The sequence below is a fragment of the Gossypium hirsutum genome, chromosome D13 (assembly GCF_007990345.1).
Source record: "Gossypium hirsutum isolate 1008001.06 chromosome D13, Gossypium_hirsutum_v2.1, whole genome shotgun sequence".
Taxonomy (NCBI): Eukaryota; Viridiplantae; Streptophyta; class Magnoliopsida; order Malvales; family Malvaceae; genus Gossypium; species Gossypium hirsutum.
In genome coordinates, this window is record NC_053449.1 from 40248763 (window position 1) to 40270278 (window position 21516).

Genomic DNA, 21516 nt, shown 5'->3' on the forward strand with positions numbered 1-21516 from the left:
ATTAGTACTACGAAAAGTAATATTTACTTTTCTAAAGGTATTAGTAATGATGTTCATAACCAGATTGTTCAAATGTGCGGCTTTTAGGAAGTTCAGAATCTTGGCAATTATTTAGGCGCCCCTTTCCTACATAATAGGGTAACTAAAAGTACCTTTAGTTTTGTGGTTGATAAGGTAAGACGTAAGCTTCACAATTGGGATGCGAGGAAGTTATCCATATTGGGAAGAATCTCCTTGGTCCAATTCATTCTTCTTTCCATCCCTATTTATTTTATACAGTCGATGCTAATACATAAAGGAGTCTGTGTAGAAATTGAATGATTGGTCAGACAGTTTATTTGGGGTTGTGCTGATGGTCAACCAAAAATGTCGTTAGTCGGTTGGAACTCTATATGTCAACCACAGTCTCGAAGTGGGCTTGGTTTTTGACACTTGAGTGATCATAACATGTCTTTTCTCATTAAGATTGGATTCGGTTTAGTCTAAAAAAGTAATGCCTTATGGGTTCGTGTCTTTCGATCTAAGTATGGATGGAAAGAGTAGATCCCAGAGTCTATTAATAGGAGTCAGTGCTCGCATTTATGGCGGTCTCTTACTAAGATATGGCTGTTACTCCTTGAAAACTTAGCTTGGGCCATTGGAGATGGTGCAAGTGTTTGTTGTTGGAAGGACTCTTGGATCCCAAGTATGGGTCCTATTACTTCGAAAATTCTATCTTCTTCTAACCTTGATTTGGATTTTTTGTTAGGGAGTTGGTCAACTCTGATGGAAGTTGGAATTTGGATTTGTTTCGTCTCTGGTTGTCTGAAGATGTGATATGGGCTCGATCGTGCATCAGGCGCCTTTTCGATTCGCAGTGCTTTCTGGACTTTAAAAGAAGACACTTGGAGTTCTCGAGACGAGAATCGGAAGACTATTTGGAAATATCAGGGTCCACAGAGAGTGAGATTTTTTCTTTGGCTTACCTTTAAGTAGAGACTTTTTACAAATTCAGAGCGTACGATGAGGGGGACCGATTAAAGTAATTCTTGCAATATATGTGGACATGAGTTTGAGGATATGGCCCATGTTCTCTGCAATTGTCCAGCAGCAAAGGATGTGTGGATGCATGTGCTTCCGAATCAACTAAAGCAAAGGTTCTTTTCTAACTCATTCCAGGTTTGGATTTCATCTAATCTTTGTTGTCATGTGAGATTGCAGGATAGTGGAGTCACTTGGTCGTGCCTTTTTGGATTAATTGCTTGGCGTATCTGGAAGAATAGGAATTTTTTTATCTTTCAGAATATCTTTTGGTCGACGACTGAGGTGGTGAAAGTCTTTACTAGCTAGGCTCGTCAATTTGAATTACACTTTAGTGGATACAAAAGTAATGTTTCCAACTTGAACCATGCTAATATTTTCGATAGTACATGGGTGTTTTTGTCCACTGATGGTGCTGTGGCGAGAGATTTTGGTTATGCTGCAACAGGAGTTGTGGTACGAGACAGAGATGGAAATTGGATTTTGGGATTCAGTCGCTATTTAGGTGTCTGTTCACCGTTTGAGGCCGAAGTTTGGAGTATCCTAGAGGGGATCCTTTTGTTACTTAATATAGGTTACAGAAGGACCATAATTTAGACTGATAGCCTTGAAGTAGTCCAAGCCTTGACTGATATGGAAATGGAGGAGTTAGGGATTACTGTGCTTAGAAGGACTCAACGTATCATGAAATCGAAAGGACAATGGAGGATCATTCACATACCAAGAGAACATAACTTGGTGGCAGATCGACTTGCTAAACTTAGTTTGAATTGGAAATCAGCCTTGCAAGTCTTTGATGAAGCACCCAAGGAAATCTGAGATTTTTTACAAAAAGATAAAGCCAATGGTGCTTCTATGTAATTGATGTAATTCATATTTTCTTTTCACCAAAAAAAAAAACATTTGGTTATTAAAATTAATAAACTTTTATTATAAATATAATCTAATTAGTAAATATGTTTTTGAATTATACAAATATATTATTTAATAGATTAAAAAACATGTAAAATCATGTACAATACATGTGACATTGGAACTAGTATAGTTTTAAATAAAAGGCACATATTAATAACATTTATGAAATTGAATTTATAATTTTCAAATATAATAAGAGTTAATTACATTCATTTATTAAAGTAGAGCAAAAGTAATTATAAAATTATAAAAAAATAGATTATTAACAATTTTAATTTTAAAACAAATTAATTTAACATTATGTATAAAAATATAACTTATAAAATTTATTAATAACATTATTTAAATCATTAAAAATTAAAATTAATATTCAAAACATGATGATTTTTTTGTATTTTTTAATATTAAATATTTTTAAAATTAAATAACATTAATATAACCAATTTTAATTAGTTAAATATTTTGTAATTCCATTACTTTCTAAATTCATTAATGATTTTAAACAAAAACTAATGTTATAAAAAAGGGTAAAGTACACCCCAGTGTTGGAGATTAGACAAGAAAATTATTTGGATTTTGGTTCGCAGATTCTTAACACTCAAAGTTATTTCATGAAAAAAAATTGAAAAGTAAAAGAGAAAATAAAGAAGAGCTTTTGATTGGTGCAGGTGATGCGAATAGAGAAAATCATACAAAAACAATTTTAATAGCCTAGTGATGTAAATGAAAATTTTCAAATAGTTTGGTGATCATTTTGTAACATTTTGAAATTAAATGACCAAAACATAAACTTATTAATAGTTTAGTGACATTGGATGTAATTTACCAATAGAAACTACACAAATATACAAAATTCAGAGTTATCCATATCTTGTATCATATTCACGGGAATTTCGGCTTCGGTAGTTGCTATACAAAGAAAAGGAAAGAAAGGAGATGGAGTGGAGGGCCTACGGCTGGGCGTCGAGAGAAGAAAAGGTTTTCTTGTTTGTGAGCGGATTTTCAAAATAAACTTTGCAAATGATTTCGTTTTTATAAAAGGAAATAAAGATTAGGAAGAGTTGAGATAATTGAATTTCTAGAGTTTGAGGTTGGTGCCTTCCACACGGCTTGGCTTTGTACCTGGACTAGCCACGCTATTTGTGGCGTACTATACATAAAAAGAAGGCGGACAAAGTGTTGATTTTGTTGCTCTCGTAGCAAAACGATAATGGCCGTGAATAACGATGATACCAGAATGCAATATGCATGACCGATCCATTCACGTTGAAAGTTCAAAGAGAGAGAAAATGATGGTGGCATTTCTTTTTTCTACAGCATGTGCTGCTTCTTCAAAAAGTTTTAAGTGAAAGTCATGCAAGACACGCTTCCCCAGTGGGCAGTGGACTTTATCATTTGCCTTTCCGTTCAAACTTGGATCTGTGGGGGGGGGGGGGGGAATCAATCGTTTTGACTTTTGTTGAATGCCTATCTTCCCTGTCTCGGAGAGAAGAGAAGCAAATTTCTTTCCTTTTTCCGTCTTGAAATTGCATTGCTTTGCACCACTCAAGTATAATAATAGAACAGATAGATCAAATCACAAATATAAAATTGGAAACTGTAAAAAATTTAATTCAAATTATAGTTACAAAATTATAATAGAAAAACTACAGATTTGATATGAGACCAAGTCCTGCTCTAGGCCTACCATAAGCATGAGTTGTGAGTGTGGCGGAAATGATTGTTCTTGAGACGAATATATCTCCTCTTGCGCCCGCGACACAAGAAGGCAAATCGGAGTCTGGACAAGACCAACCTTTTGAGTTTACGGGCAGACCGTAGCCTAAGCCACATGACCCTCTTAACCGCCACCAAGGATCTCTTGATTCTCTCAGTCAGGGTCCTCTTCCTGCAGAACTGGTAGCTCCTCAGGAATAGCTGTCTCTTCTCCATCATCACCATCATGTTCTTGTGCTCCATATACCCATATGAGATGCCGCTAACTGATGATATAACATGATCATTATCACCACTTAGTAGAGCCATTTAACCCAGACCAAAGCTACTAGAGCTAGCTGTAGAGCAGAGCCAGAATCCGGCTCAAAACAAAGATGAGAAACAAAGCATACGCATTGAGGTTCGACGGAAGGTAGATAGAATATTGAATTCGCGGTAAGGTCTGCTCTGGTGGGTATTTAAAATGTGCATAAATTTGCTCGCTTGCTTTGAATTTGGTTAAGCCTGGGAGAGCAGAGCGCCACCGCAGGAGCCAGCCAACTGTCAAATATCTGTCGACAAGGGCAGGCACTGACCCAACTTTTTTTTTTTTTATTCTTCTTTGCTTTCTTCGCTTAAATACTGCAGCCGACGTTTACGGTCTGTTTCTGAGGGGAGTTCGTGTCTTATTGAGGTAATCTCATACGATCCAGGCCGCCTAGGTCTAGACTAATATCTTATAAGCACCCTATAAACAGTTCAAAGATAGATTCAGATCCACTTTTTGTCTTAGATGCGTGCGAAGCAAACGGATTATCAAATACGTGTTTGGAAACTGTAAAATAATTGTGAAGAAGTCTAAATTTTAGTATACTTAATTTCACAAACATTTTTTTTTCAGAATATAATTAAATCTTTAAATTTTAAAAATTATATATATACTAAAACTATCAGCTTTCTAGTTTGAGCGAGTAATTCTGGTCCTCAACAAATCTAATAATAATTAATTAAACATGCCACACACGTGAAATTATAAATAATTATTACGAAATTTAATTATTAATTGACTTTCTAAACACATAATAAAAGTTGAATTTCTTTAAAATTTAAGGTTAAAAGGCAAAATTGCCATTATGTTATAGGTAAATATTAAAATTCGTTACTATACTTTATTTCAATTGATATTTGTCATTATATTTTGAAACTATGAATAAATTCGTCTTTCAAATTTTATATAATTGAATTTTACCACTGAGCTTTGAATTTTTATTAAAATTTGTCACCAATTTTGACTTTTTAAAATTAAATTTTACCACTTAATATTAATTTTGATGATTTGAAAATATAATTTAATAAAAAAAATTCTTGCAAATATTTTATTTTAATGGCTAACGCTAATTTAACTTATAAATATTTAAAATTAGTAAACTAAATTAGAATTTCTATTTAATGAAATAAAAACTTGAAAAATAAAAATAGGTATATGGTAAAAGAAAAAAAACATAAATTTTTTATTTAATTTTAATATTATATATTAAAGTAAAATATAAATTTTTTATTAAACTTTGTCTTAAAATTATTTTAAATTAAAAATGAGAAGTAAAATTTAACATTGGAAAAATTCAATAAAACAAAAGTAAAATTACAAAATTCAATGTAGAGGTAATTTTAAAATTTGGTAAATTTGGTCGAACAGGATTAGTTAAAATCTAAGGCATCTAAATTGAAGATGATTCATGAATATTTATTAAAACAAGAGGTTGATGAAAAAGTGGGAAAGACCTAATACATTTTGAAGTTAATTTGAATTGCATTGCAAGTTTAACCAAAAGCAAACATGGCCTGACCCGCCAGGATATAGTTATTCTACATCTTACCACCACTGGCCTTAACTTGCGCAGCAAGATAATTGCTACTAAACAATTTGTTCTCAACTGTGTAACCAAAACCAGAAGAAAAGGAAAATCTAAACTAAACTTTAATCACTCCACAATGAAAAAAATTGGATTTGATTGAAATTTGAAGAATGATTTTTCAAAAATAAATAAATAAATAAATAAATATATATATATATATATATATATATATAAATGAGGTGTTTTTCATTGCTTTCACGACCAATGTTTGAACAAATGAAATAAAGGTTGAAAATGGAGGAACTTAAAATTTAATAATCCCTTAGTTCAAGTCTATATTAAAGAAGGTTTTTTTTTTTAAGAAAAACAAATATTCATTGAATCTTTATTTTATTTTCATATATTTCAAATTCATGCATAGTTTACGAATCAATCCCACAATTTTTATTTTATTTTGATAAACAAGAAGCTGATAATTTTTTATTTGATTACTTGTGTTTATCCATTTTAATTTTATTTGATTATATTAGTCAAATTATTATTTATCTAAAATTTATATTTTAAATTAATTACTATTACTACTTATTTCTCGACCTTTCCATTATAAAATGATAGCTATCAAATATGTTTTAGTATTTTTATTTTTCTAGACCTTTCAGTTAACAAATCTATTTTTTTTTACAAAGAAAAACAATTATATTTGTGGGATGTACCTCGCATTTATTGAACTCTTTTGCGGGCACTTAGAAAGACGATCAACGAGCAACTCAAGAAGGAAAAAAACAAGCCAGACATCACGACAAGAAGAGTCGAGACGACGCGATGAAACCCCAAGATGAATGTGCCATCGACGTCGTGACGAGTAGAGCATGGATGTCACAATGTGACAACGTTTTCCCAACTTATGCAGCTGTGTTTTGACAGTTCAACATGACTTTTTTTTCCTAGTTAAACTCTGATTACTCTAGGAATATTTTAGTCATATTAGGACTTTAATATTAGCTTATTTAGAGGGTCTCTGTAACCCTGTTTTAGTGAGTTCATGGAATATCTCTTACGTGAGATTTGATGAAGAGTTTTGAGGAGAGTTTTTGAGAGAGCTTTGTATTCGAGTTTTGGGTTTTGCTTTTTTACGTTTATTTTCTCCATATTGTACTCTCGTTTGTTTACTCATTTAGTGAAAAGTCGAAGCCTCCTTTACTCTTGGTTTTTTTCCTCTTCGGAGGGGTTTTTCACATAAAATTTATGTTCGATCTTTTCTACCTTTTCTATTTCGTTATTTATACGGGTCTATCCCTAAAAAATTGGTATCAAATCTTGGTTCGAATTCTGCAATCGACTCGTTCAGGATGACAACAATAAGATTTGATATCGAGAAGTTCAATGGGAACACAAGTTTCAATTTATGGCAAGTTCGGATGACATCAATTCTGGTTCAGAACAGTCCGAAGAAGGTTGTTATAGGGCAAAAACCCACGAATATGAATCAGTTAGAACGGGTATGAGCTTCATGAGAAGGTTTTATCAACAATTTAGTTGTGTCTCATGAACAATTTAGAGAAAACAACAACCTTATGGAGAAAATTAGAAACCCTACACATGACAAAGTCTCTAGCTAATTGATTGGGGTTGAAACAACACCTATAATCATTCCATATAGAAAAAAGGTGAGTACCTTGGGGGTCACATCATTCAATGTTACTCTCTTGAACGGTTTGAAGAATGCTGAGGTTAATATAGATGATGAAGATCATGCTATGATATTATTGTGCTATTTGCCTCTTTCATATAAGTCTTTCAGGGAGACCCTGATTTATGGTAGAGATAAACTCTCGCTTGAGGACGTGAAGGGAAACTTGTTGAGGAAGGAAAAACTCGATAATGGGTTAGATTTGGGTAACAAGTCTAGAAGTAAAGCTTCCGTTTTTGTTGCTAGAGGTAGGCAACAGTCTAAGAATTCAGGTCAGAACAAATATAGGTCAAGACTAAAGTCGAGGAATCGTGACAAGACATATAACTACTATAAGAAGTTGGGTCATATAAAGGCATAATGTTATAGGTTGAATGATCTGCCATAAATCATATTATTATTTACATCCCTTTTTACACATAACTATAGCTTGTTTAATAGTAAATCAAAGCATTTCAGTATATATTTAGGTTGTCATACTTAAAGTAGTAATTTATGCTTTTTAGTATTTTTTTATTATATTTTATATATCTAAATAAGGTTACATGGTCTTGTAGGTCAAGTCAGGAGCTAAAGATGCTTATTTGACCCAAAACTGATGCCTAGCGCGACACCAAGATACTGGTGTCTCAACGTCGAAGACAGAAGCTAAAAACAAGTTTTAGAGCAAAATTGCCTTTGATGTTGCGACTTCAGAATCTGATGTTGCAACATTGCAGGCCTATGTTGCAACCAACCCCCTGCGCAACCCAAAAACTCCTGCCTGCTTTAATTACGTTTTGGAGGGAAATTAGGTGTATTTGTCCCAATCGAACTCTAAGGACTTTAAGGATAATTTAGGCATTTTAATATTTCAATTTTAGCCTAAATAAAAGCCATTGTAATTAGTTTAAACATATAATTTTAGAGTTTTGATTCTTATGTTTTTCTTTCATTTTTAGATTTTACTTAGGTTATTTTTTGTTCTTGTAATTGGAAGATCCTATTTCGGAGTGAGACTTTTGCGAGGGGAGATTGTTCTGAAACCACGCTTTCATCGTTAAATCCATGAGCATATCTTTTCCTTATTCTCTTTTTTATATTTCTTTCTTTAACATTGTTAGATGAATGTTTGTGTAAAGATTAGAATCAATTTGTGCTTTCTACATATTTTGCATGTTTCAATTGCTTTAATTTAATTAATTGCTTGAATGATAGAGTTTCTTAGTAGATCATCTATTTGGGAAAGAAAGAATGTGAAACAAACCCTAAGCCTGACAACATTAGGAAGTCGTTTAGGTGGGAAATAACCCAAAGTTGGTATGGTCTATCTGTGAACACCTTAACCCTGAACTGGTCTAGACTATGAGGTTAGAAGATAAGTAGTTCTTGTTGACTCGTTATTCTAATGGAAGATCGGAAGATCCTGCTAGGGTATCGACTAGTTGATTTATTAGAACTCTACTTCAATAATTAATTAGGTAAAATAATTGGATCTAGGCTAAAAGGAAACCTCATAGTCAAAACAAGGAATAGGAAAAGCCGATACATGAGCCTAGGAGTAGATTTAGGTTTAGTTAAATTTATTTAGTTTATTATTATTATCGTCTTTCTTATTGATTAACACTACTAATTTGTGACTCGAGTAGATTAGTAATTATTTCCCTTAATTGGCTTGATAACAGTTTTCCCCAAATTACAATCCATTAAGTACGATCCTCAGAATACTTACCAACTATTTCGTTGCAAACAAACTATATTACAACCTGACCCATATACTTGCGAACACTACCTCGAATCTATATTTTTAGTTTTAGTATTCACACTCTGGACGTTGGTACGTCTGGATGCGGTTATTGAGAAATAAAAACAAGAGGGCTGCTGAGAGTGATGAGGAATAGAATGTCACACTCAAATTTCCAAAAATACTTGAACTTAAGAAGGAGTTGGGGAGCTAATTGAATAGTAATGGAAAGTTAGGACCACTAGCGAGAATTTTGGAGAATATGGTGTAGGGTTGGGAGAAAGTTGGACTCCTAATCCTATTTGGTTAGATTGGGACTGAGTAGTTACATAGTGGGGAACATAATAATATTGTATATATGAAATATATACAATATTAAAATAAAAATAGATTAAATTTTGAGTAAAACAAAATTTAAACACATAAATATATCAGGTTAACAATACTAAATACATTACAATTTTTTATCATGGTTTTCTCATCAATTGTGCATTAGTGTCAAGTTTACTTGTGATACCAACTCAATCAACAACATTATTAATAAAACTTTATCACATGCGTTTGCGTATGGAAACCACGTATTTTAAATACAAAGGTGTATTTGGAAATAACATATAATAAATAACGAAACTTATTGTTTGAATGTAATTAATAATTGTGAGAGAATGCCTCTTATTTTGGCCAAAATTTATTTTGACTTTTCTTCTCCTAGTTAAACTTTGTTTTTAGTTTCTCACTTAAACTCTAATTAACCTAGATTTTTTGGTCATATATGCTACGAATTTCAGCCTATAAATAGTCCTTAGTTACTGATAGTCACTAAACGAACTATAATTTCGACAAAGGCCAGCGCACCTATCGAACAATAGTATAGCTATGGTGAGTAGGGAATATCGTATCCACGAGGACTAAAAGTACTAGTAATTATCATCTTTTCTATTATTTAGCCGATAAATTAAAGTGATTATTTTTAATCTAAATTTACTAATCTAATTTAACTACGAACGTAATAGAGAATGAAATGGGAAAATAATCGAAGACAACCAATGAGAAAGACAATACCTAGGAAAGAATTCACCTAAACTTCATCTATTATTTTGAATCTGAATTAAACGATTTATTCACTTGTGTCTTGATCCGTAGAAATCCCTAAATTATGTTAATATCTTTTTCGAGAGTAAAATAACTGACTCTAGGTTGATTAATTGAAATCTCTTTCTAATTAAAACCCCTATCGTCACATTAACTCGATCTGTAGATTCCCCTATTAGATTTGATTCTAATCCAGTAGATTTATGTCGTCCTATTTCTAGGATTGCATGCAACTCCACTTAATTATGTTACATCTACTCTTAAACAAGAACTTTTGCTCCACTAAAATAAGCACATTAAACATGAATTAATATCCTAAAAATATTAAAACACGAAATAAGCATACATAATTGAGAAAAAGAATCAAATATTTATCGTGTAAAAACAGAAATTAGATAATTAGATTCATCATAGGCTTCATCCTCCCTAGGTATCTAGGGAATTTAGTTCATAATCCTGAATAGAAACATCTCAAAGTTAGGATAACATCAAGACATAAAGAAACTCAATAAAACTCTGAAGGAAATTAAATGGAGATCTTCAATCTTGAAGGAGATTCATTTTCAAGTTGATTCCGATGGTGTTCTTCGAGTCATTTCTTCGATCTTTTCTCTGTCTCTCCTTAGGTCTTCTTCTAATTGGTATTTATAGACTTTAGAATGCTCAGAAAGCCTAAAAATTGGGTTTTTTTTTGCGTATTTAGGAAGTAAGGTCTGATATCGACACGAGCTGGTACATGGGCGTGTGACCAACCCGTGTGGAAATGCCTAGGCCATATAGATCCTAGAAACAACTCTATTTGTTTGATTTTGGCTCGTTTTTCTCTCCTTTTGCTCCCGAATGCTCTCCTCAGTATAAAAACATGAATTTAAAGGATTAGGAGCACCAAATTCACTAATTTACATAATTAATCATCCAAAAATGCATTAAGAATGATATTAAAATATGTTACTTTTATAGCTTATCAAATATCCCACAGTTAAGCATTTGCTTGTCTTCAAGCAAAATCCTCAACTCACATTAAAAATAATATTTCTCAACTTGTAATTCTCATCTATAATGTCTCAAAATAATCCGTAAACAATCATGCATTGGCAATTCAACTAAAAGAGCACTAAAGTCTCAAACAATCCAAGATAAAAATTTTAAACACGAAAACATAGGTGTTTTTCTTTATCTAAGTAACTACCTTTTATTCAAAATGGACAAGAATCGATATCCTCACTAAAGATTCACTCAAATCACTCAAAGTGTTTAACGTTCAAGAATAACCACTCAATAATCAAACATGAAAAGTCATTACCATAGGCTTGCATGAAAATAAAATCTCCACCACTATAAAATGATATGATACACAAATCAAAAGGTCTCTAAGAGGTTGTAATAGGGCTTAGGTTAAGGGTGTGGAGAAAGGCCGAAAAAGATGGTTAAAATCGAGATCGAATTGATAAATTACCAAGCTAGAAAAATAACAAATGTTGAATTAAAAACAAGTGCATAAATCAAGAACTATTCAAGAATAAGAAAACGAGCTTCTTCTCAAAATATGAATTTAACTGTTCAAGCTCATAGAACTAAATAATAATCAAAATGTAAATAAATATATATTTTTTCGATTTTTTTTACAATAAGAAATAATTCAACAAATCAAACAAAAGAGCACAGTTAGGCAACTAACCAAATCAAATCTCGACAAAAAGGGAGCTAATAAAACGGGAAAAAGTTTCAACGAAATAAAATGAGTTATGGGTTAACATTAATGGGTAAACCAAGAAACGATGTTTTAGGCTCAACGGGGTTCACTAAGGTTTAATCATGTAGGTAAGCTTTTTATAGGATAAGTGGGTTAAAACCTAAGTGTCTTTATCATCTTAGCATATCAAATCAAAAGGTGTTCTCTCAACATGTATAATCGACGCAAGTTCTATAATAACAGATCAAATTGACACACTCATAACCAACAATAAAATGAGCAAGAAAAATGTATGCTCTAAAGGCTCAAATCTCACAAAAAATCATGATTTTTGATGTCAATCTTGCAAATCTCAAACTTCAAGGTAGTACTTCAATTTAGGGAAACAACCTAAAATTTTTAATTACTAAAAAATAACTTACCATACTTGATTCTCTCATGTCTTAAAGTTTAAATCAACCAATACACAATTACCTATGAATTTAATCCAAAACACATCAATAAAAATCACAAATAGATCAAAAATCATTCTAATAGAAGTATGAAAAAATTATTTAAACACAAGACATAATTCAGGGATTTTCTAATAATTATATAAATAACCTCCCCACACTTAAGATACACATTGTTCTCAATGTACAAATAGATATAATCACAGTATAAACAGAATATCATAAGAGAGGTTAAATATTGGATAAAATTGCCAGAATAGTGAAAAGCGGAATTGTAGACAAATCTAGATGTAGTGTATAATTCCGAGCAAACTAATAAGAAAATAAACACAAATAGTGAAGATTAAGGGGTTATAATTCGATTAGAAACAACCATAAAAATATATTTCAAAAAATAATAATTAAAATAAGTTTAAGAAAATAAATAAAAAATAAAAGCAACTAAAACAAATTTAAAAAAAGATAAAAAATAAAATAAAATAAAAAATGAAAAAAAAACTTAATGGTACCAATAAACTTAAAGGTAATTGAAATAATAATAGTAAAAAAATACTAAAAATAATAAAAATAGTAGAAAAATTAAAATAAATTTAAATCTAAGTATAAGAATAATAAATAAATAAAATAAAAAATTAGGAAAATGAAAATAAAAATATAACAAATAATAAATAAATAAATAAATAAAAGGGGTAGATTGGTTGGGAAAGAAGAAAAAGACAAATTGAGAAAGGAATTCTAGGGTTTGAGCCATAAGGCCGTGTGGAGTATTTTCAGCTCGTGTGCAATTAAAAATTAACCCAATTTTCACATGACTATGTGCTAGGCCATGTGTGTTTTCCTTCGCTTCTCCCACGCCCATGTGAGATCCCACACGCCCGTGTGGCTTGGCCGTGTCTCTCACACGGCCGTGTCTCCTACCTGTTTAACTTTCTTACTTTAAAAAAATTAGCTCCACGTTTCACACGGCCTATGACACGTCCGTGTATCCAGGCCGTGTGGATCACAAGGCCATGTTGCCAGGCCGTGTATGTCATTTTAGGCTGTGTAACCGTCGAATTTTTGAAAATTTAAGTCCCAGTATCCACACGGCCAAGAACACGGCCATGTCACCAGGCCGTGTAACTCACTATCAAACCTCTTATAGTGCACACGGCCTGGGACACGCCCGTGTGTCTAGGCCGTGTAGGTCAAAAACACTTTTTTTAAATTTTTTTTTAAAATTTGAAAATTAATTAGTTTTAAAAATAACATGAAGTAAAATTAAAAGAATTAGTAGTGTTAACACTCGGGTTACCTCTCGAGAAGCGCTTATTTAAAGTATAAGCTCTACTTACCTCACATTCGCACGGTCACGGTAGCTCACAGAGTCGAAACTCTTCTTTCTCGTTATCAATTCTATTATTAATATAAGGTTTAAGTCGAGTACTATTTACCTTAAATGTGCCAAATTCAGAATGAGTTACCTCGACTGTACCGTATGAGAATACATTCAGTACAGTAAAAGGATTTTATCTATTTGCATCAAGCTCCGAAGTGGCAATTTGAGGATCCGTTTTATCTAGAAGTACCTTGTTTCCAACCTTAAATTGTTCCGTTCCATCCACATGCTTATCATTGTATCTCCTTAACTCTTCATCGTGCTTTTTTGATTTCTCCTTAACATGTGTTCGCTATTCATCTAGTTCATCGATTTGCAACATCTGTTCATCATGAGTCATTCTGTTTCTGTCGCATGGACAGGAACGTGGCTCTATCACGTATTTCCGAGGAGTTTCCTGAAAAGAAGTTTGATCCACATAGTTACTCATATTAACAGAACTTGTAAAATCATTTCGATCATTAGATGTCTTAATAGAATCACGAACTTAGAGAGTAATCGTTTCGTCACCTACACGAAGTACTAACTCACATGTACCAATATCAATAATAGTTCTAGCAGCTGCTAAAAGGGGTCTTCCTAAAATTAAAGGTATTTCATTACCCTCATCCATGCCTAAAACAACAAAATCAACTGGAAATATGAATTTATCAATTTTTACAAGAACATCTTCAATAATACCTCTAGGAAATCTAATGGTTCTATATGCTAATTGAATACTCATCCTAATTTGTTTGGGTTTCCCAAGACCTAATTGTTTAAACATTTTATAAGGCATGACATTAATACTCACCCTAAATCAGCCAAAGCATTATTAATATTCAAACTACCAATTAAACAAGGAATAGTAAAACTCCTTGGATCTTTCAATTTGTTGGGTAGTTTATTTTGCAAAATGGATGAGCAAACTGCATTTAGCTCCACATGCAATGAATCATCTAACTTTCTCTTGTTTGCAAAAAGCTCATTTAAAAATTTAACAGAATTGGGCATCTGCAAAAGAACTTCAATAAATAGTAAGTTAATATGTAATTTTTTAGAAGTTTAAGAAATTTACCAAATTGTTCGTTCGTGTGGTCTCTCTTCGTCACGTTAGGATATGGCACTCGAGGTTTATATTCTTTACCAACCAGTTTTTGCTCATTCTGGCTTACCTCAACCTTACCGTTACTTACCACACTTTCTTGCCTTGATTCTGATTCAGGTTCAACTAACCTCTCTTCATCTCGAACAGTAATTACATGAAGATGTTTTCTTGGGTTAGTTTCGGTATTGTTAGGCAAGCTACCTTGTGGTCTTTCTAAGATTAGCTTAGCAAGTTGACCTATTTGGTTCTCGAGCCCTTGAATTGACGCTTGCTGATTTTTAAGTGCTACTTCAGTGTTTTGAAAGTAGGTTTCTAACACTAAGATAAACTTCGTCAACATCTCCTTAAGGTTTGGCTTCTTCTGTTGTTGGTAAGGTTGTTGTTGGAAGACTGGAGGGGGTTGTGCTATTTGATTTCTTTGACCACCCCAAGAGAAATTGGGATGGTTCCTCCAACCTGCATTATAGGTGTTACTGTAAGGATTATTTTGAGGCCTAGAATTATTACCCATATAGTTGATTTGTTTGTTCTCTCTGCTAAGAACGTAGGGTAAATATTTTGGATTGTTCATTCCTTCTCTATTCATATCACACTGCATCACCGGATGTACCTGCGTACAAACACATAAGCCATCAATTTTCTTATTTAAAATTTTTACCTGATTCGATAACATGGTGATCGCATCTAAGTTAAGAACACCAGCTGCTTTCATCAGCTTTATCCTCATGACTTGCCACAGATAATTATTTAGTGCCATTTTCTTTATAAACTCATATACTGCTTCATGTGTTTTATTGTTCAAAGTACCACCGACTGTTGCATCGATTAACTCTCTAGTTGAGGGATTCAAACCGTTGTAAAAAGTTTAAACCTGTAACCATAAAGGTAACCTATGGTGAGGGCACCGTCTCAATAAGTCCTTATACCTCTACCATGCATCATATAGGGTTTCTATTTCGATTTGAACGAAGGAAGAGATATCATTCCTCAACTTGGCCGTCTTAGCAGGTGGGAAGTACGTCAGTAGGAATTTCTCGGTCGTTTGATCCTATGTAGTGATAGAACCTCGTTGTAAAGAATTCAACCACTATTTAGCTATGTTCCTCAACGAGAAAGGGAATAACTGTATGCGAATGACGTCGTCAGAAAATGCCATTTATCTTGAAAGTATTACAGACTTCTAGAAAATTAGCCAAATGAGTATTTGGATCTTCGTCTTGCAAACCATCAAACCGAACAAATTGTTGTGCCATCATAATAGTTTTCGGCTTCACTTCAAAATTATTCGCAGCAATGGTGGGTCTCACAATACTCGATTCAGCCCCAGTTAGAGTGGGCTTGGCATAATTATTTTGATTATCACCCATCTCTTTAGTAATAATAATAGCGTCCTCTTGCTCGTCTATTATACTCTATCGACTCTTCCTTACTTCTCTACGATTTCTGCGAGCTGTACTTTCAATTTTGCTGTCAAACAGTAATGGTCCTGATGGGTTTCTTCTAGTCATAAACTAAAGGAACCTGCTAGAAGCAAATAAAGGAAAAATTAGAAAACAAAAATTAAACTAAAAATAAAATAAAATGCAATAAAATAAATGGCTAAAAATCAAGTGTTCCTAATATTTTAGTCCCCGGCAACGGCACCAAAAACTTGATGGTCACTAAAAAAACTATAATTACGACAAAGGCAAGTGCACCTATCGAACAATAGTATAGCTATGGTGAGAAGGGAATATCCTATCCACGAGGACTAAAAGTACTAGTAATTACCATTTGTGTCTTGATCTGACTCTGAATCTGAATCTGAATTAAACGATTTATTCACTCGTGTCTTGATCCGTAGAAATCCCTAAATCATGTTAATATCTCGTTCGAGAGTAAGAACAACTGACTCTAGGTTGATTAATTGAAATCTCTTTCTAATTAAAACCCCTATCATCGCATTAACTCAATCTATAGATTCCCGTATTAGATTTGACCCTATTCCGGTAGATTTATGTCGTACTATTTCTAGGATTGCATGCAACTCCACTCAATTATGTTACATTTTGCTCTTAAATAAGGACTTTTGCTCCACTAAAATAAGCACATTAAACATGAATTAACATCCTAAAATTATTAAAAAACGAAATAAGCATACATAATTGAGAAAAAGAATCAAGTATTTATCGCGTAAAAACAGAAATTAAATAATAAGATTCACCATAGATTTTATCCTCCTTAAGTATCTAGAGAATTTAATTCACAATCCTGTATAGAAACATCTCAAAGTTAGGATAACAACAAGATATAAAGAAACTTATTAAAACTTCGAAAGAAATTAAATAGAGATTTTCAATCTTGAAGGAGATCCGCTTCCGAGTTGATTTTGATGGCGTTCTTCGAGTCTTTTCTTTAATCTTCTCTCCATCTCCCCTTAGGTCTTCTTCTAATTGGTATTTATAGATTTTAGAATGCTCAAAAAGCCTAAAAATTGGGTTTTTTCTGCGTATTTGGGAAGTAGGGTGTGATATCGACACGAGCTGGCACATGGGCGTGTGGCCAACTTGTGTGGCTCACACGGGCATGTGACCAGCCCGTGTGGAAATGGCTAGACCGTGTAGATCCTGGAAACAACTCTATTTTTTTGAGTTTGGCTCGTTTTTCTCTCCTTTTGCTCCCAAATGCTCTCCTATATATAAAAACATGAATTGAAAGGATTAGGAGCATCAAATTCACTAATTTACATATTAATCATCCAAAAACGTATTAAGAATGGGATTAAATATGTTACTTTTATAGCTTATCACTTACTCTAGGTTTTACATAACAAAAATATTTATATTGAAAGAATTTTGTTCTTTTTTTCAAAGAGTTTTTCTTGTGCGGCTTCGGGTTTTCTTTTAATTCTCTCCATCTTTTGTACTCTCATTTTTATAGTGAAATCTTGTTTTGCCCGTGGTTTTTTTATCTTCTCTTGAGAAGTTTTCTCACGTAAAATTTTCGTGCTCAATCTTTTCGATTCTTATTTTATTCATTTTGTTCGTTGCTTAATCGGGTTTATCCCCAACAAAATAGTATACGAGCTAGTTCGATTTTTGGAGTCAACCAGTTCAAAGATGGCAGCGTCAAGGTTTGATATTGAGAAGTTCAACAGAATTCCAAGTTTCAGTTTGTGGCAAGTTCGGATGACCGCAATCCTGGTTCAAAACGGTATGAAAAAGGTTGTTATAGGGAAGAAGCCCGTAGATATGGATCAGTTAAAATGGGAAGAACTCGATGAAAATGCTCTATCCACTATTCAATTATGTCTTATGGATAATGTGTAATAGGAGATTCTGAAGGAGAAAACAGCGTCTGCGCTATGGAAGAAACTAAAAGCGTTATATATAACGAAATCTCTGGTCAACAGGTTAGTATTAAAACGTCTCTACACGTTTAGAATGGTTGAAGGTGAGTCCATCAAAACTCATATTTGTGAGTTTGTTATCCTTCTTGAATGGCTCGTCCAACTAAACATGCTTTTCCTGACATGTCAGTTGAAAGCTCGCCCAAATGGACAAGTTTTCCTGCTAACTGTGCAGAAAGCGCACCCAACTGAATGCGTTTTCATACTCTTTCCAAAAACAGTCTATTTCCATAAATTTTTTTAAAAAACAAACCAGCCTATTTGCTCAATTAACTTTTTTTTTTTCGATATATATGGCCAAGTTAGCCAATTATACAAGCTCGTTTACTTGCATCAAATAAGTCAAAACTACAAAATAGCGACAGTAAGGTTGCGTTTAGACCGTTATGTAAGTTCTTGGATCCCACTGCATCATCCGAAAAGTTGATGGATAACTTCTCATACGTTTCAATTTTTTTTATATAAAATAAATTCCGTAATACATGAGTTGTGAGCATTCAGATTTTAATTGCCTTGTCACTGTAAAGAGCACAAACATTCTCTGATGAAACCTAACGGCTAATTTATTGATGTTATTAAGCTAGAGCCGCTCAAGTTGTTGGAGTGAAGGGTTATGGCAAAGGCCACCAAGTTCTGTTTTCATTTCAATGTTTACTTAACTATGCTTACTCGTTTTGCATATGGTCTATGCTCAAAGTTTAACATCTCGATAAGTGTGAATGTGGTTTCCTATGAAATGCTCGAAACATTTGAAAAACTAAGAGACCTCAATTATCTTGCACCCGTCTGTCATGCCCATAAGCTTGAGCTACTCAAAGGTGATTCAGTGATTCTAAATGTCATTGGGCCTACCAGGAATAGAATGCAACCAAGCTGATATTTTTTTGGTTCACAATCACAATTGCTTCACATCTACACCTCTCCCAGTAAACTGAAATAGAAGGTATATAGCAGAAGCAGCAGGTATAGGTTACATACAACCGATGTTCCCTCTCCATTTGAGGGATTGGGAATGGATCCATATATATACATAAATTCAAGTACAATAATTACTTCAAAGCATGCAAGAAGGTACTGTTGTCTTTGATTTGATGGGATTAAGATTTTGCAGGTACGGAAAGAAAGTTAGGTGGCTCTAACAGTATCGATGGCCGCAACTAAGTCATCATATTTTGCTCCTGTCACCTCCTTTACTATCTTGTTGTGCTTCAGAATCTTGAACGTTGGAACCACCCTTATGCCAAGCTCCTTGGCCAATGGCTGCCAAAATGTTTCACATATTTTATGGGTTAGATAATTCACCAAAACCGCTTTACGGCATCTGCTGATAACACAAAAAGTATTGTCCTCTTTGAATATCAATGAAAAGAGACATCCTCAAGATTTTGTCCCTCACTTTGGAGATAGCTAAGGGACGCCTCTTTAATGTCTGAACAAGCGAAATTCAAGGCCTCTATGAATATAAGAGGTCCATGACTGCTTGAACCATGACCTCTATGAATACAAAGGCACTTTCGACAATCATGGTACCACTTTGACTAAGAGGTGTTCCTTAGCATTTTTTTTCAAAACTAAAGACACCTTGAATTGTGTTGCTCTTCAGCAACATCTAAAGAAGACAATAGCTTATCGACGCGATGTTCTAACGTTAATCATACAAATTACCTTATTTTCTTGATTGCAATCGAGCTTTAGAAAGACAACGTCAAGGTATTTCTCAGATAATTGTTGAAACTTGGGAGCTATAACTTTGCATGGACCACACCTAAAACATTAAAAACAGTCATGTAGATGCAAAACTAGTGAAGGCCGAATAAAGTTATAACTATATGTATTCCAAAACTTCATCCAATTCCGAGCTTGTTATTAGATCTTAGAACTCGCTCAGTTTACTGAAAGCACATCTGACACAAATTTACAAGTTATAATTAATGCATGAAATAGTCTATTAAACTAAAAATGTTCTATCTGTCTCGGACCCGATTCCTAAGAACCTCTCCCCTATACCCTTTATAAAAAAAAAAAATTACTGCATGAAACTTATTCTTAGATTAAGCAAAGCAGGCTATCCTTGAATTCGGTTTGGGTTGAATTATATATGAATATCCTTAATTTGCTTTGAGATCAAGAGCCAAAGAAAAGGAAACAATGCAAGACAGCTATCAAGCTTCTAGAAGAGTGCGGCCATCAGATGACCCACAGGAAAATTCTAGCCATTGAATTCATGGGGTGGGCAAATTAATGGCTAATAGAACCAAGGCCGAGTGGAGGAGCATCACTCTAAATACTTCCAGTTACCAAAGTGAGAAACACAAGTCTGCAAATACAATTAACATAATTGATATAATTTAATTTAAATTAAAGAATTGAGTAAATAGATTTCCGGACATTTAGAATTAATTAGGAAAAAAGTAAGAACAAACAGCAAACACAACCTTAACTAAATTCTGGCATCAACTAATAACAGACTACGAAGAAACAAAAGAATGGGTACACGTATGCATTTATATACGTACCATTGAGTATACATATCGAGGACGACGGTTTTATCCCCCGCGGCGTTAACGATGGGCCAGAAGGTGTCCTTTGTAACCTCCGTCACCTGCCCCACCGTTGCTCCCGCCGTCTCCAGGCTCGACCTCACCTTTCCGACAACGCCTTTCCTTCTATTGTTCTTAGCGCTCGAAATAGAGTTAACGGTCTTTAACGATGACGATTCTAACGCGACGAAGGAATTCGAAGTGGAAGGAACTCTATGGGAGGAGGCGATGGGGTGTGCCGCTGTGCATGACAGTGACGGCGAAGAACGAAGTGTTGACGGAGGATAGACGGAAGATTGGAGGAGCGACATTTTTGAGAAAATGCAATTTAGGGGAAAGAAGAAAGAAAAAGAATGAAATCAATTAGTCGGACTTGCTGTGGCTAAATTTTATTATAGAAAAATTGGGAGATGGTTTCTTTATAAGCACTATTTTACCCTTGCGGATCATGAGTGGTAGTGGAATGTAAGAGGACATTTTGGTCAGCTGGAGGAATTTTTCTGAGAATAATGAGAGGTTCAGGATTAGGGATGGGAAGATTTCATTTTTGGGATTCGAAAAGACGATATTAGACTTGGGATATTTGATGGCATCTTCTTGAACAGTGCATGGGTAGGGGTGTTTTTGTCCCTTAACTGATTTTATGGGCCCAAAGCTTACTTCTGCCACATAAATGATAAATGTACCCAAAGAAGAATAGTTTTCCAAGAAAAAATAAAAAATTGTTCCCAAAGGATATGCCTATCGGGGCTTACGTGTCAAAGAGAGTAATCCCCAAATAACTATCTAAAGAACTAAATGGCACATTATTCATTTTGAGTTGGTAAATAATTAATTTTTTTTTCTACTTACTTGATTCACAAATTTGACATAAATGAGTTTGGATTTTCATATTCCAAGTTAAGCAGCCCAAAGTAAGATAAAGTCTATGAGGGCACAAGTAATTAACAACGCCAGTCGCCAGCTATTATAATAAGAAAACAACAC

At 33.7% G+C, this 21516-nt stretch overlaps 2 protein-coding genes and 1 non-coding gene across 3 annotated transcripts; 1 reads left to right on the top strand and 2 right to left on the bottom strand.

Annotated features, from left to right (window-relative positions):
* Positions 1 to 3522: 3522 nt before the first annotated feature.
* On the bottom strand, positions 3523 to 4130 carry LOC107919539 (uncharacterized). Its single transcript, XM_016848983.2, has one exon. It carries the CDS (start codon positions 3958 to 3960, stop codon positions 3619 to 3621), a length of 342 nt encoding a protein of 113 aa, XP_016704472.1. The 5' UTR covers positions 3961 to 4130; the 3' UTR covers positions 3523 to 3618.
* Positions 4131 to 15488: 11358 nt separating this feature from the next.
* LOC121225829 (small nucleolar RNA R71) lies at positions 15489 to 15595 on the top strand. The gene has a single exon (XR_005923732.1). It is a non-coding gene; the product is annotated as a small nucleolar RNA R71 (small nucleolar RNA).
* A 3252-nt stretch (positions 15596 to 18847) lies between these two features.
* Positions 18848 to 21080, bottom strand: LOC107920684 (thioredoxin F-type, chloroplastic). Its single transcript, XM_016850497.2, has 3 exons — positions 20506 to 21080; positions 19655 to 19754; positions 18848 to 19249 (listed from the first exon to the last, which is right to left on the bottom strand). The coding sequence occupies exons 1-3, from the start codon at positions 20838 to 20840 to the stop codon at positions 19115 to 19117; spliced, it is 570 nt and encodes a 189-aa protein (XP_016705986.1). The 5' UTR covers positions 20841 to 21080; the 3' UTR covers positions 18848 to 19114.
* Between the last annotated feature and the right edge of the window lie 436 nt (positions 21081 to 21516).

Excerpts from the sequence above, each read along its gene's own strand:
- LOC107919539 (XM_016848983.2), bottom strand. The coding sequence starts at position 3,960 with ATGGCTCTACTAAGTGGTGATAATGATCATGTTATATCATCAGTTAGC.
- LOC107920684 (XM_016850497.2), bottom strand. The coding sequence starts at position 20,840 with ATGTCGCTCCTCCAATCTTCCGTCTATCCTCCGTCAACACTTCGTTCT. Across the intron at positions 19,755-20,505 it reads CTCGATATGTATACTCAATG|GTGTGGTCCATGCAAAGTTA; the intron begins GTACGTATATAA and ends TTAATGTTTTAG. Across the intron at positions 19,250-19,654 it reads ATTGCAATCAAGAAAATAAG|CCATTGGCCAAGGAGCTTGG; the intron begins GTAATTTGTATG and ends ACATTTTGGCAG.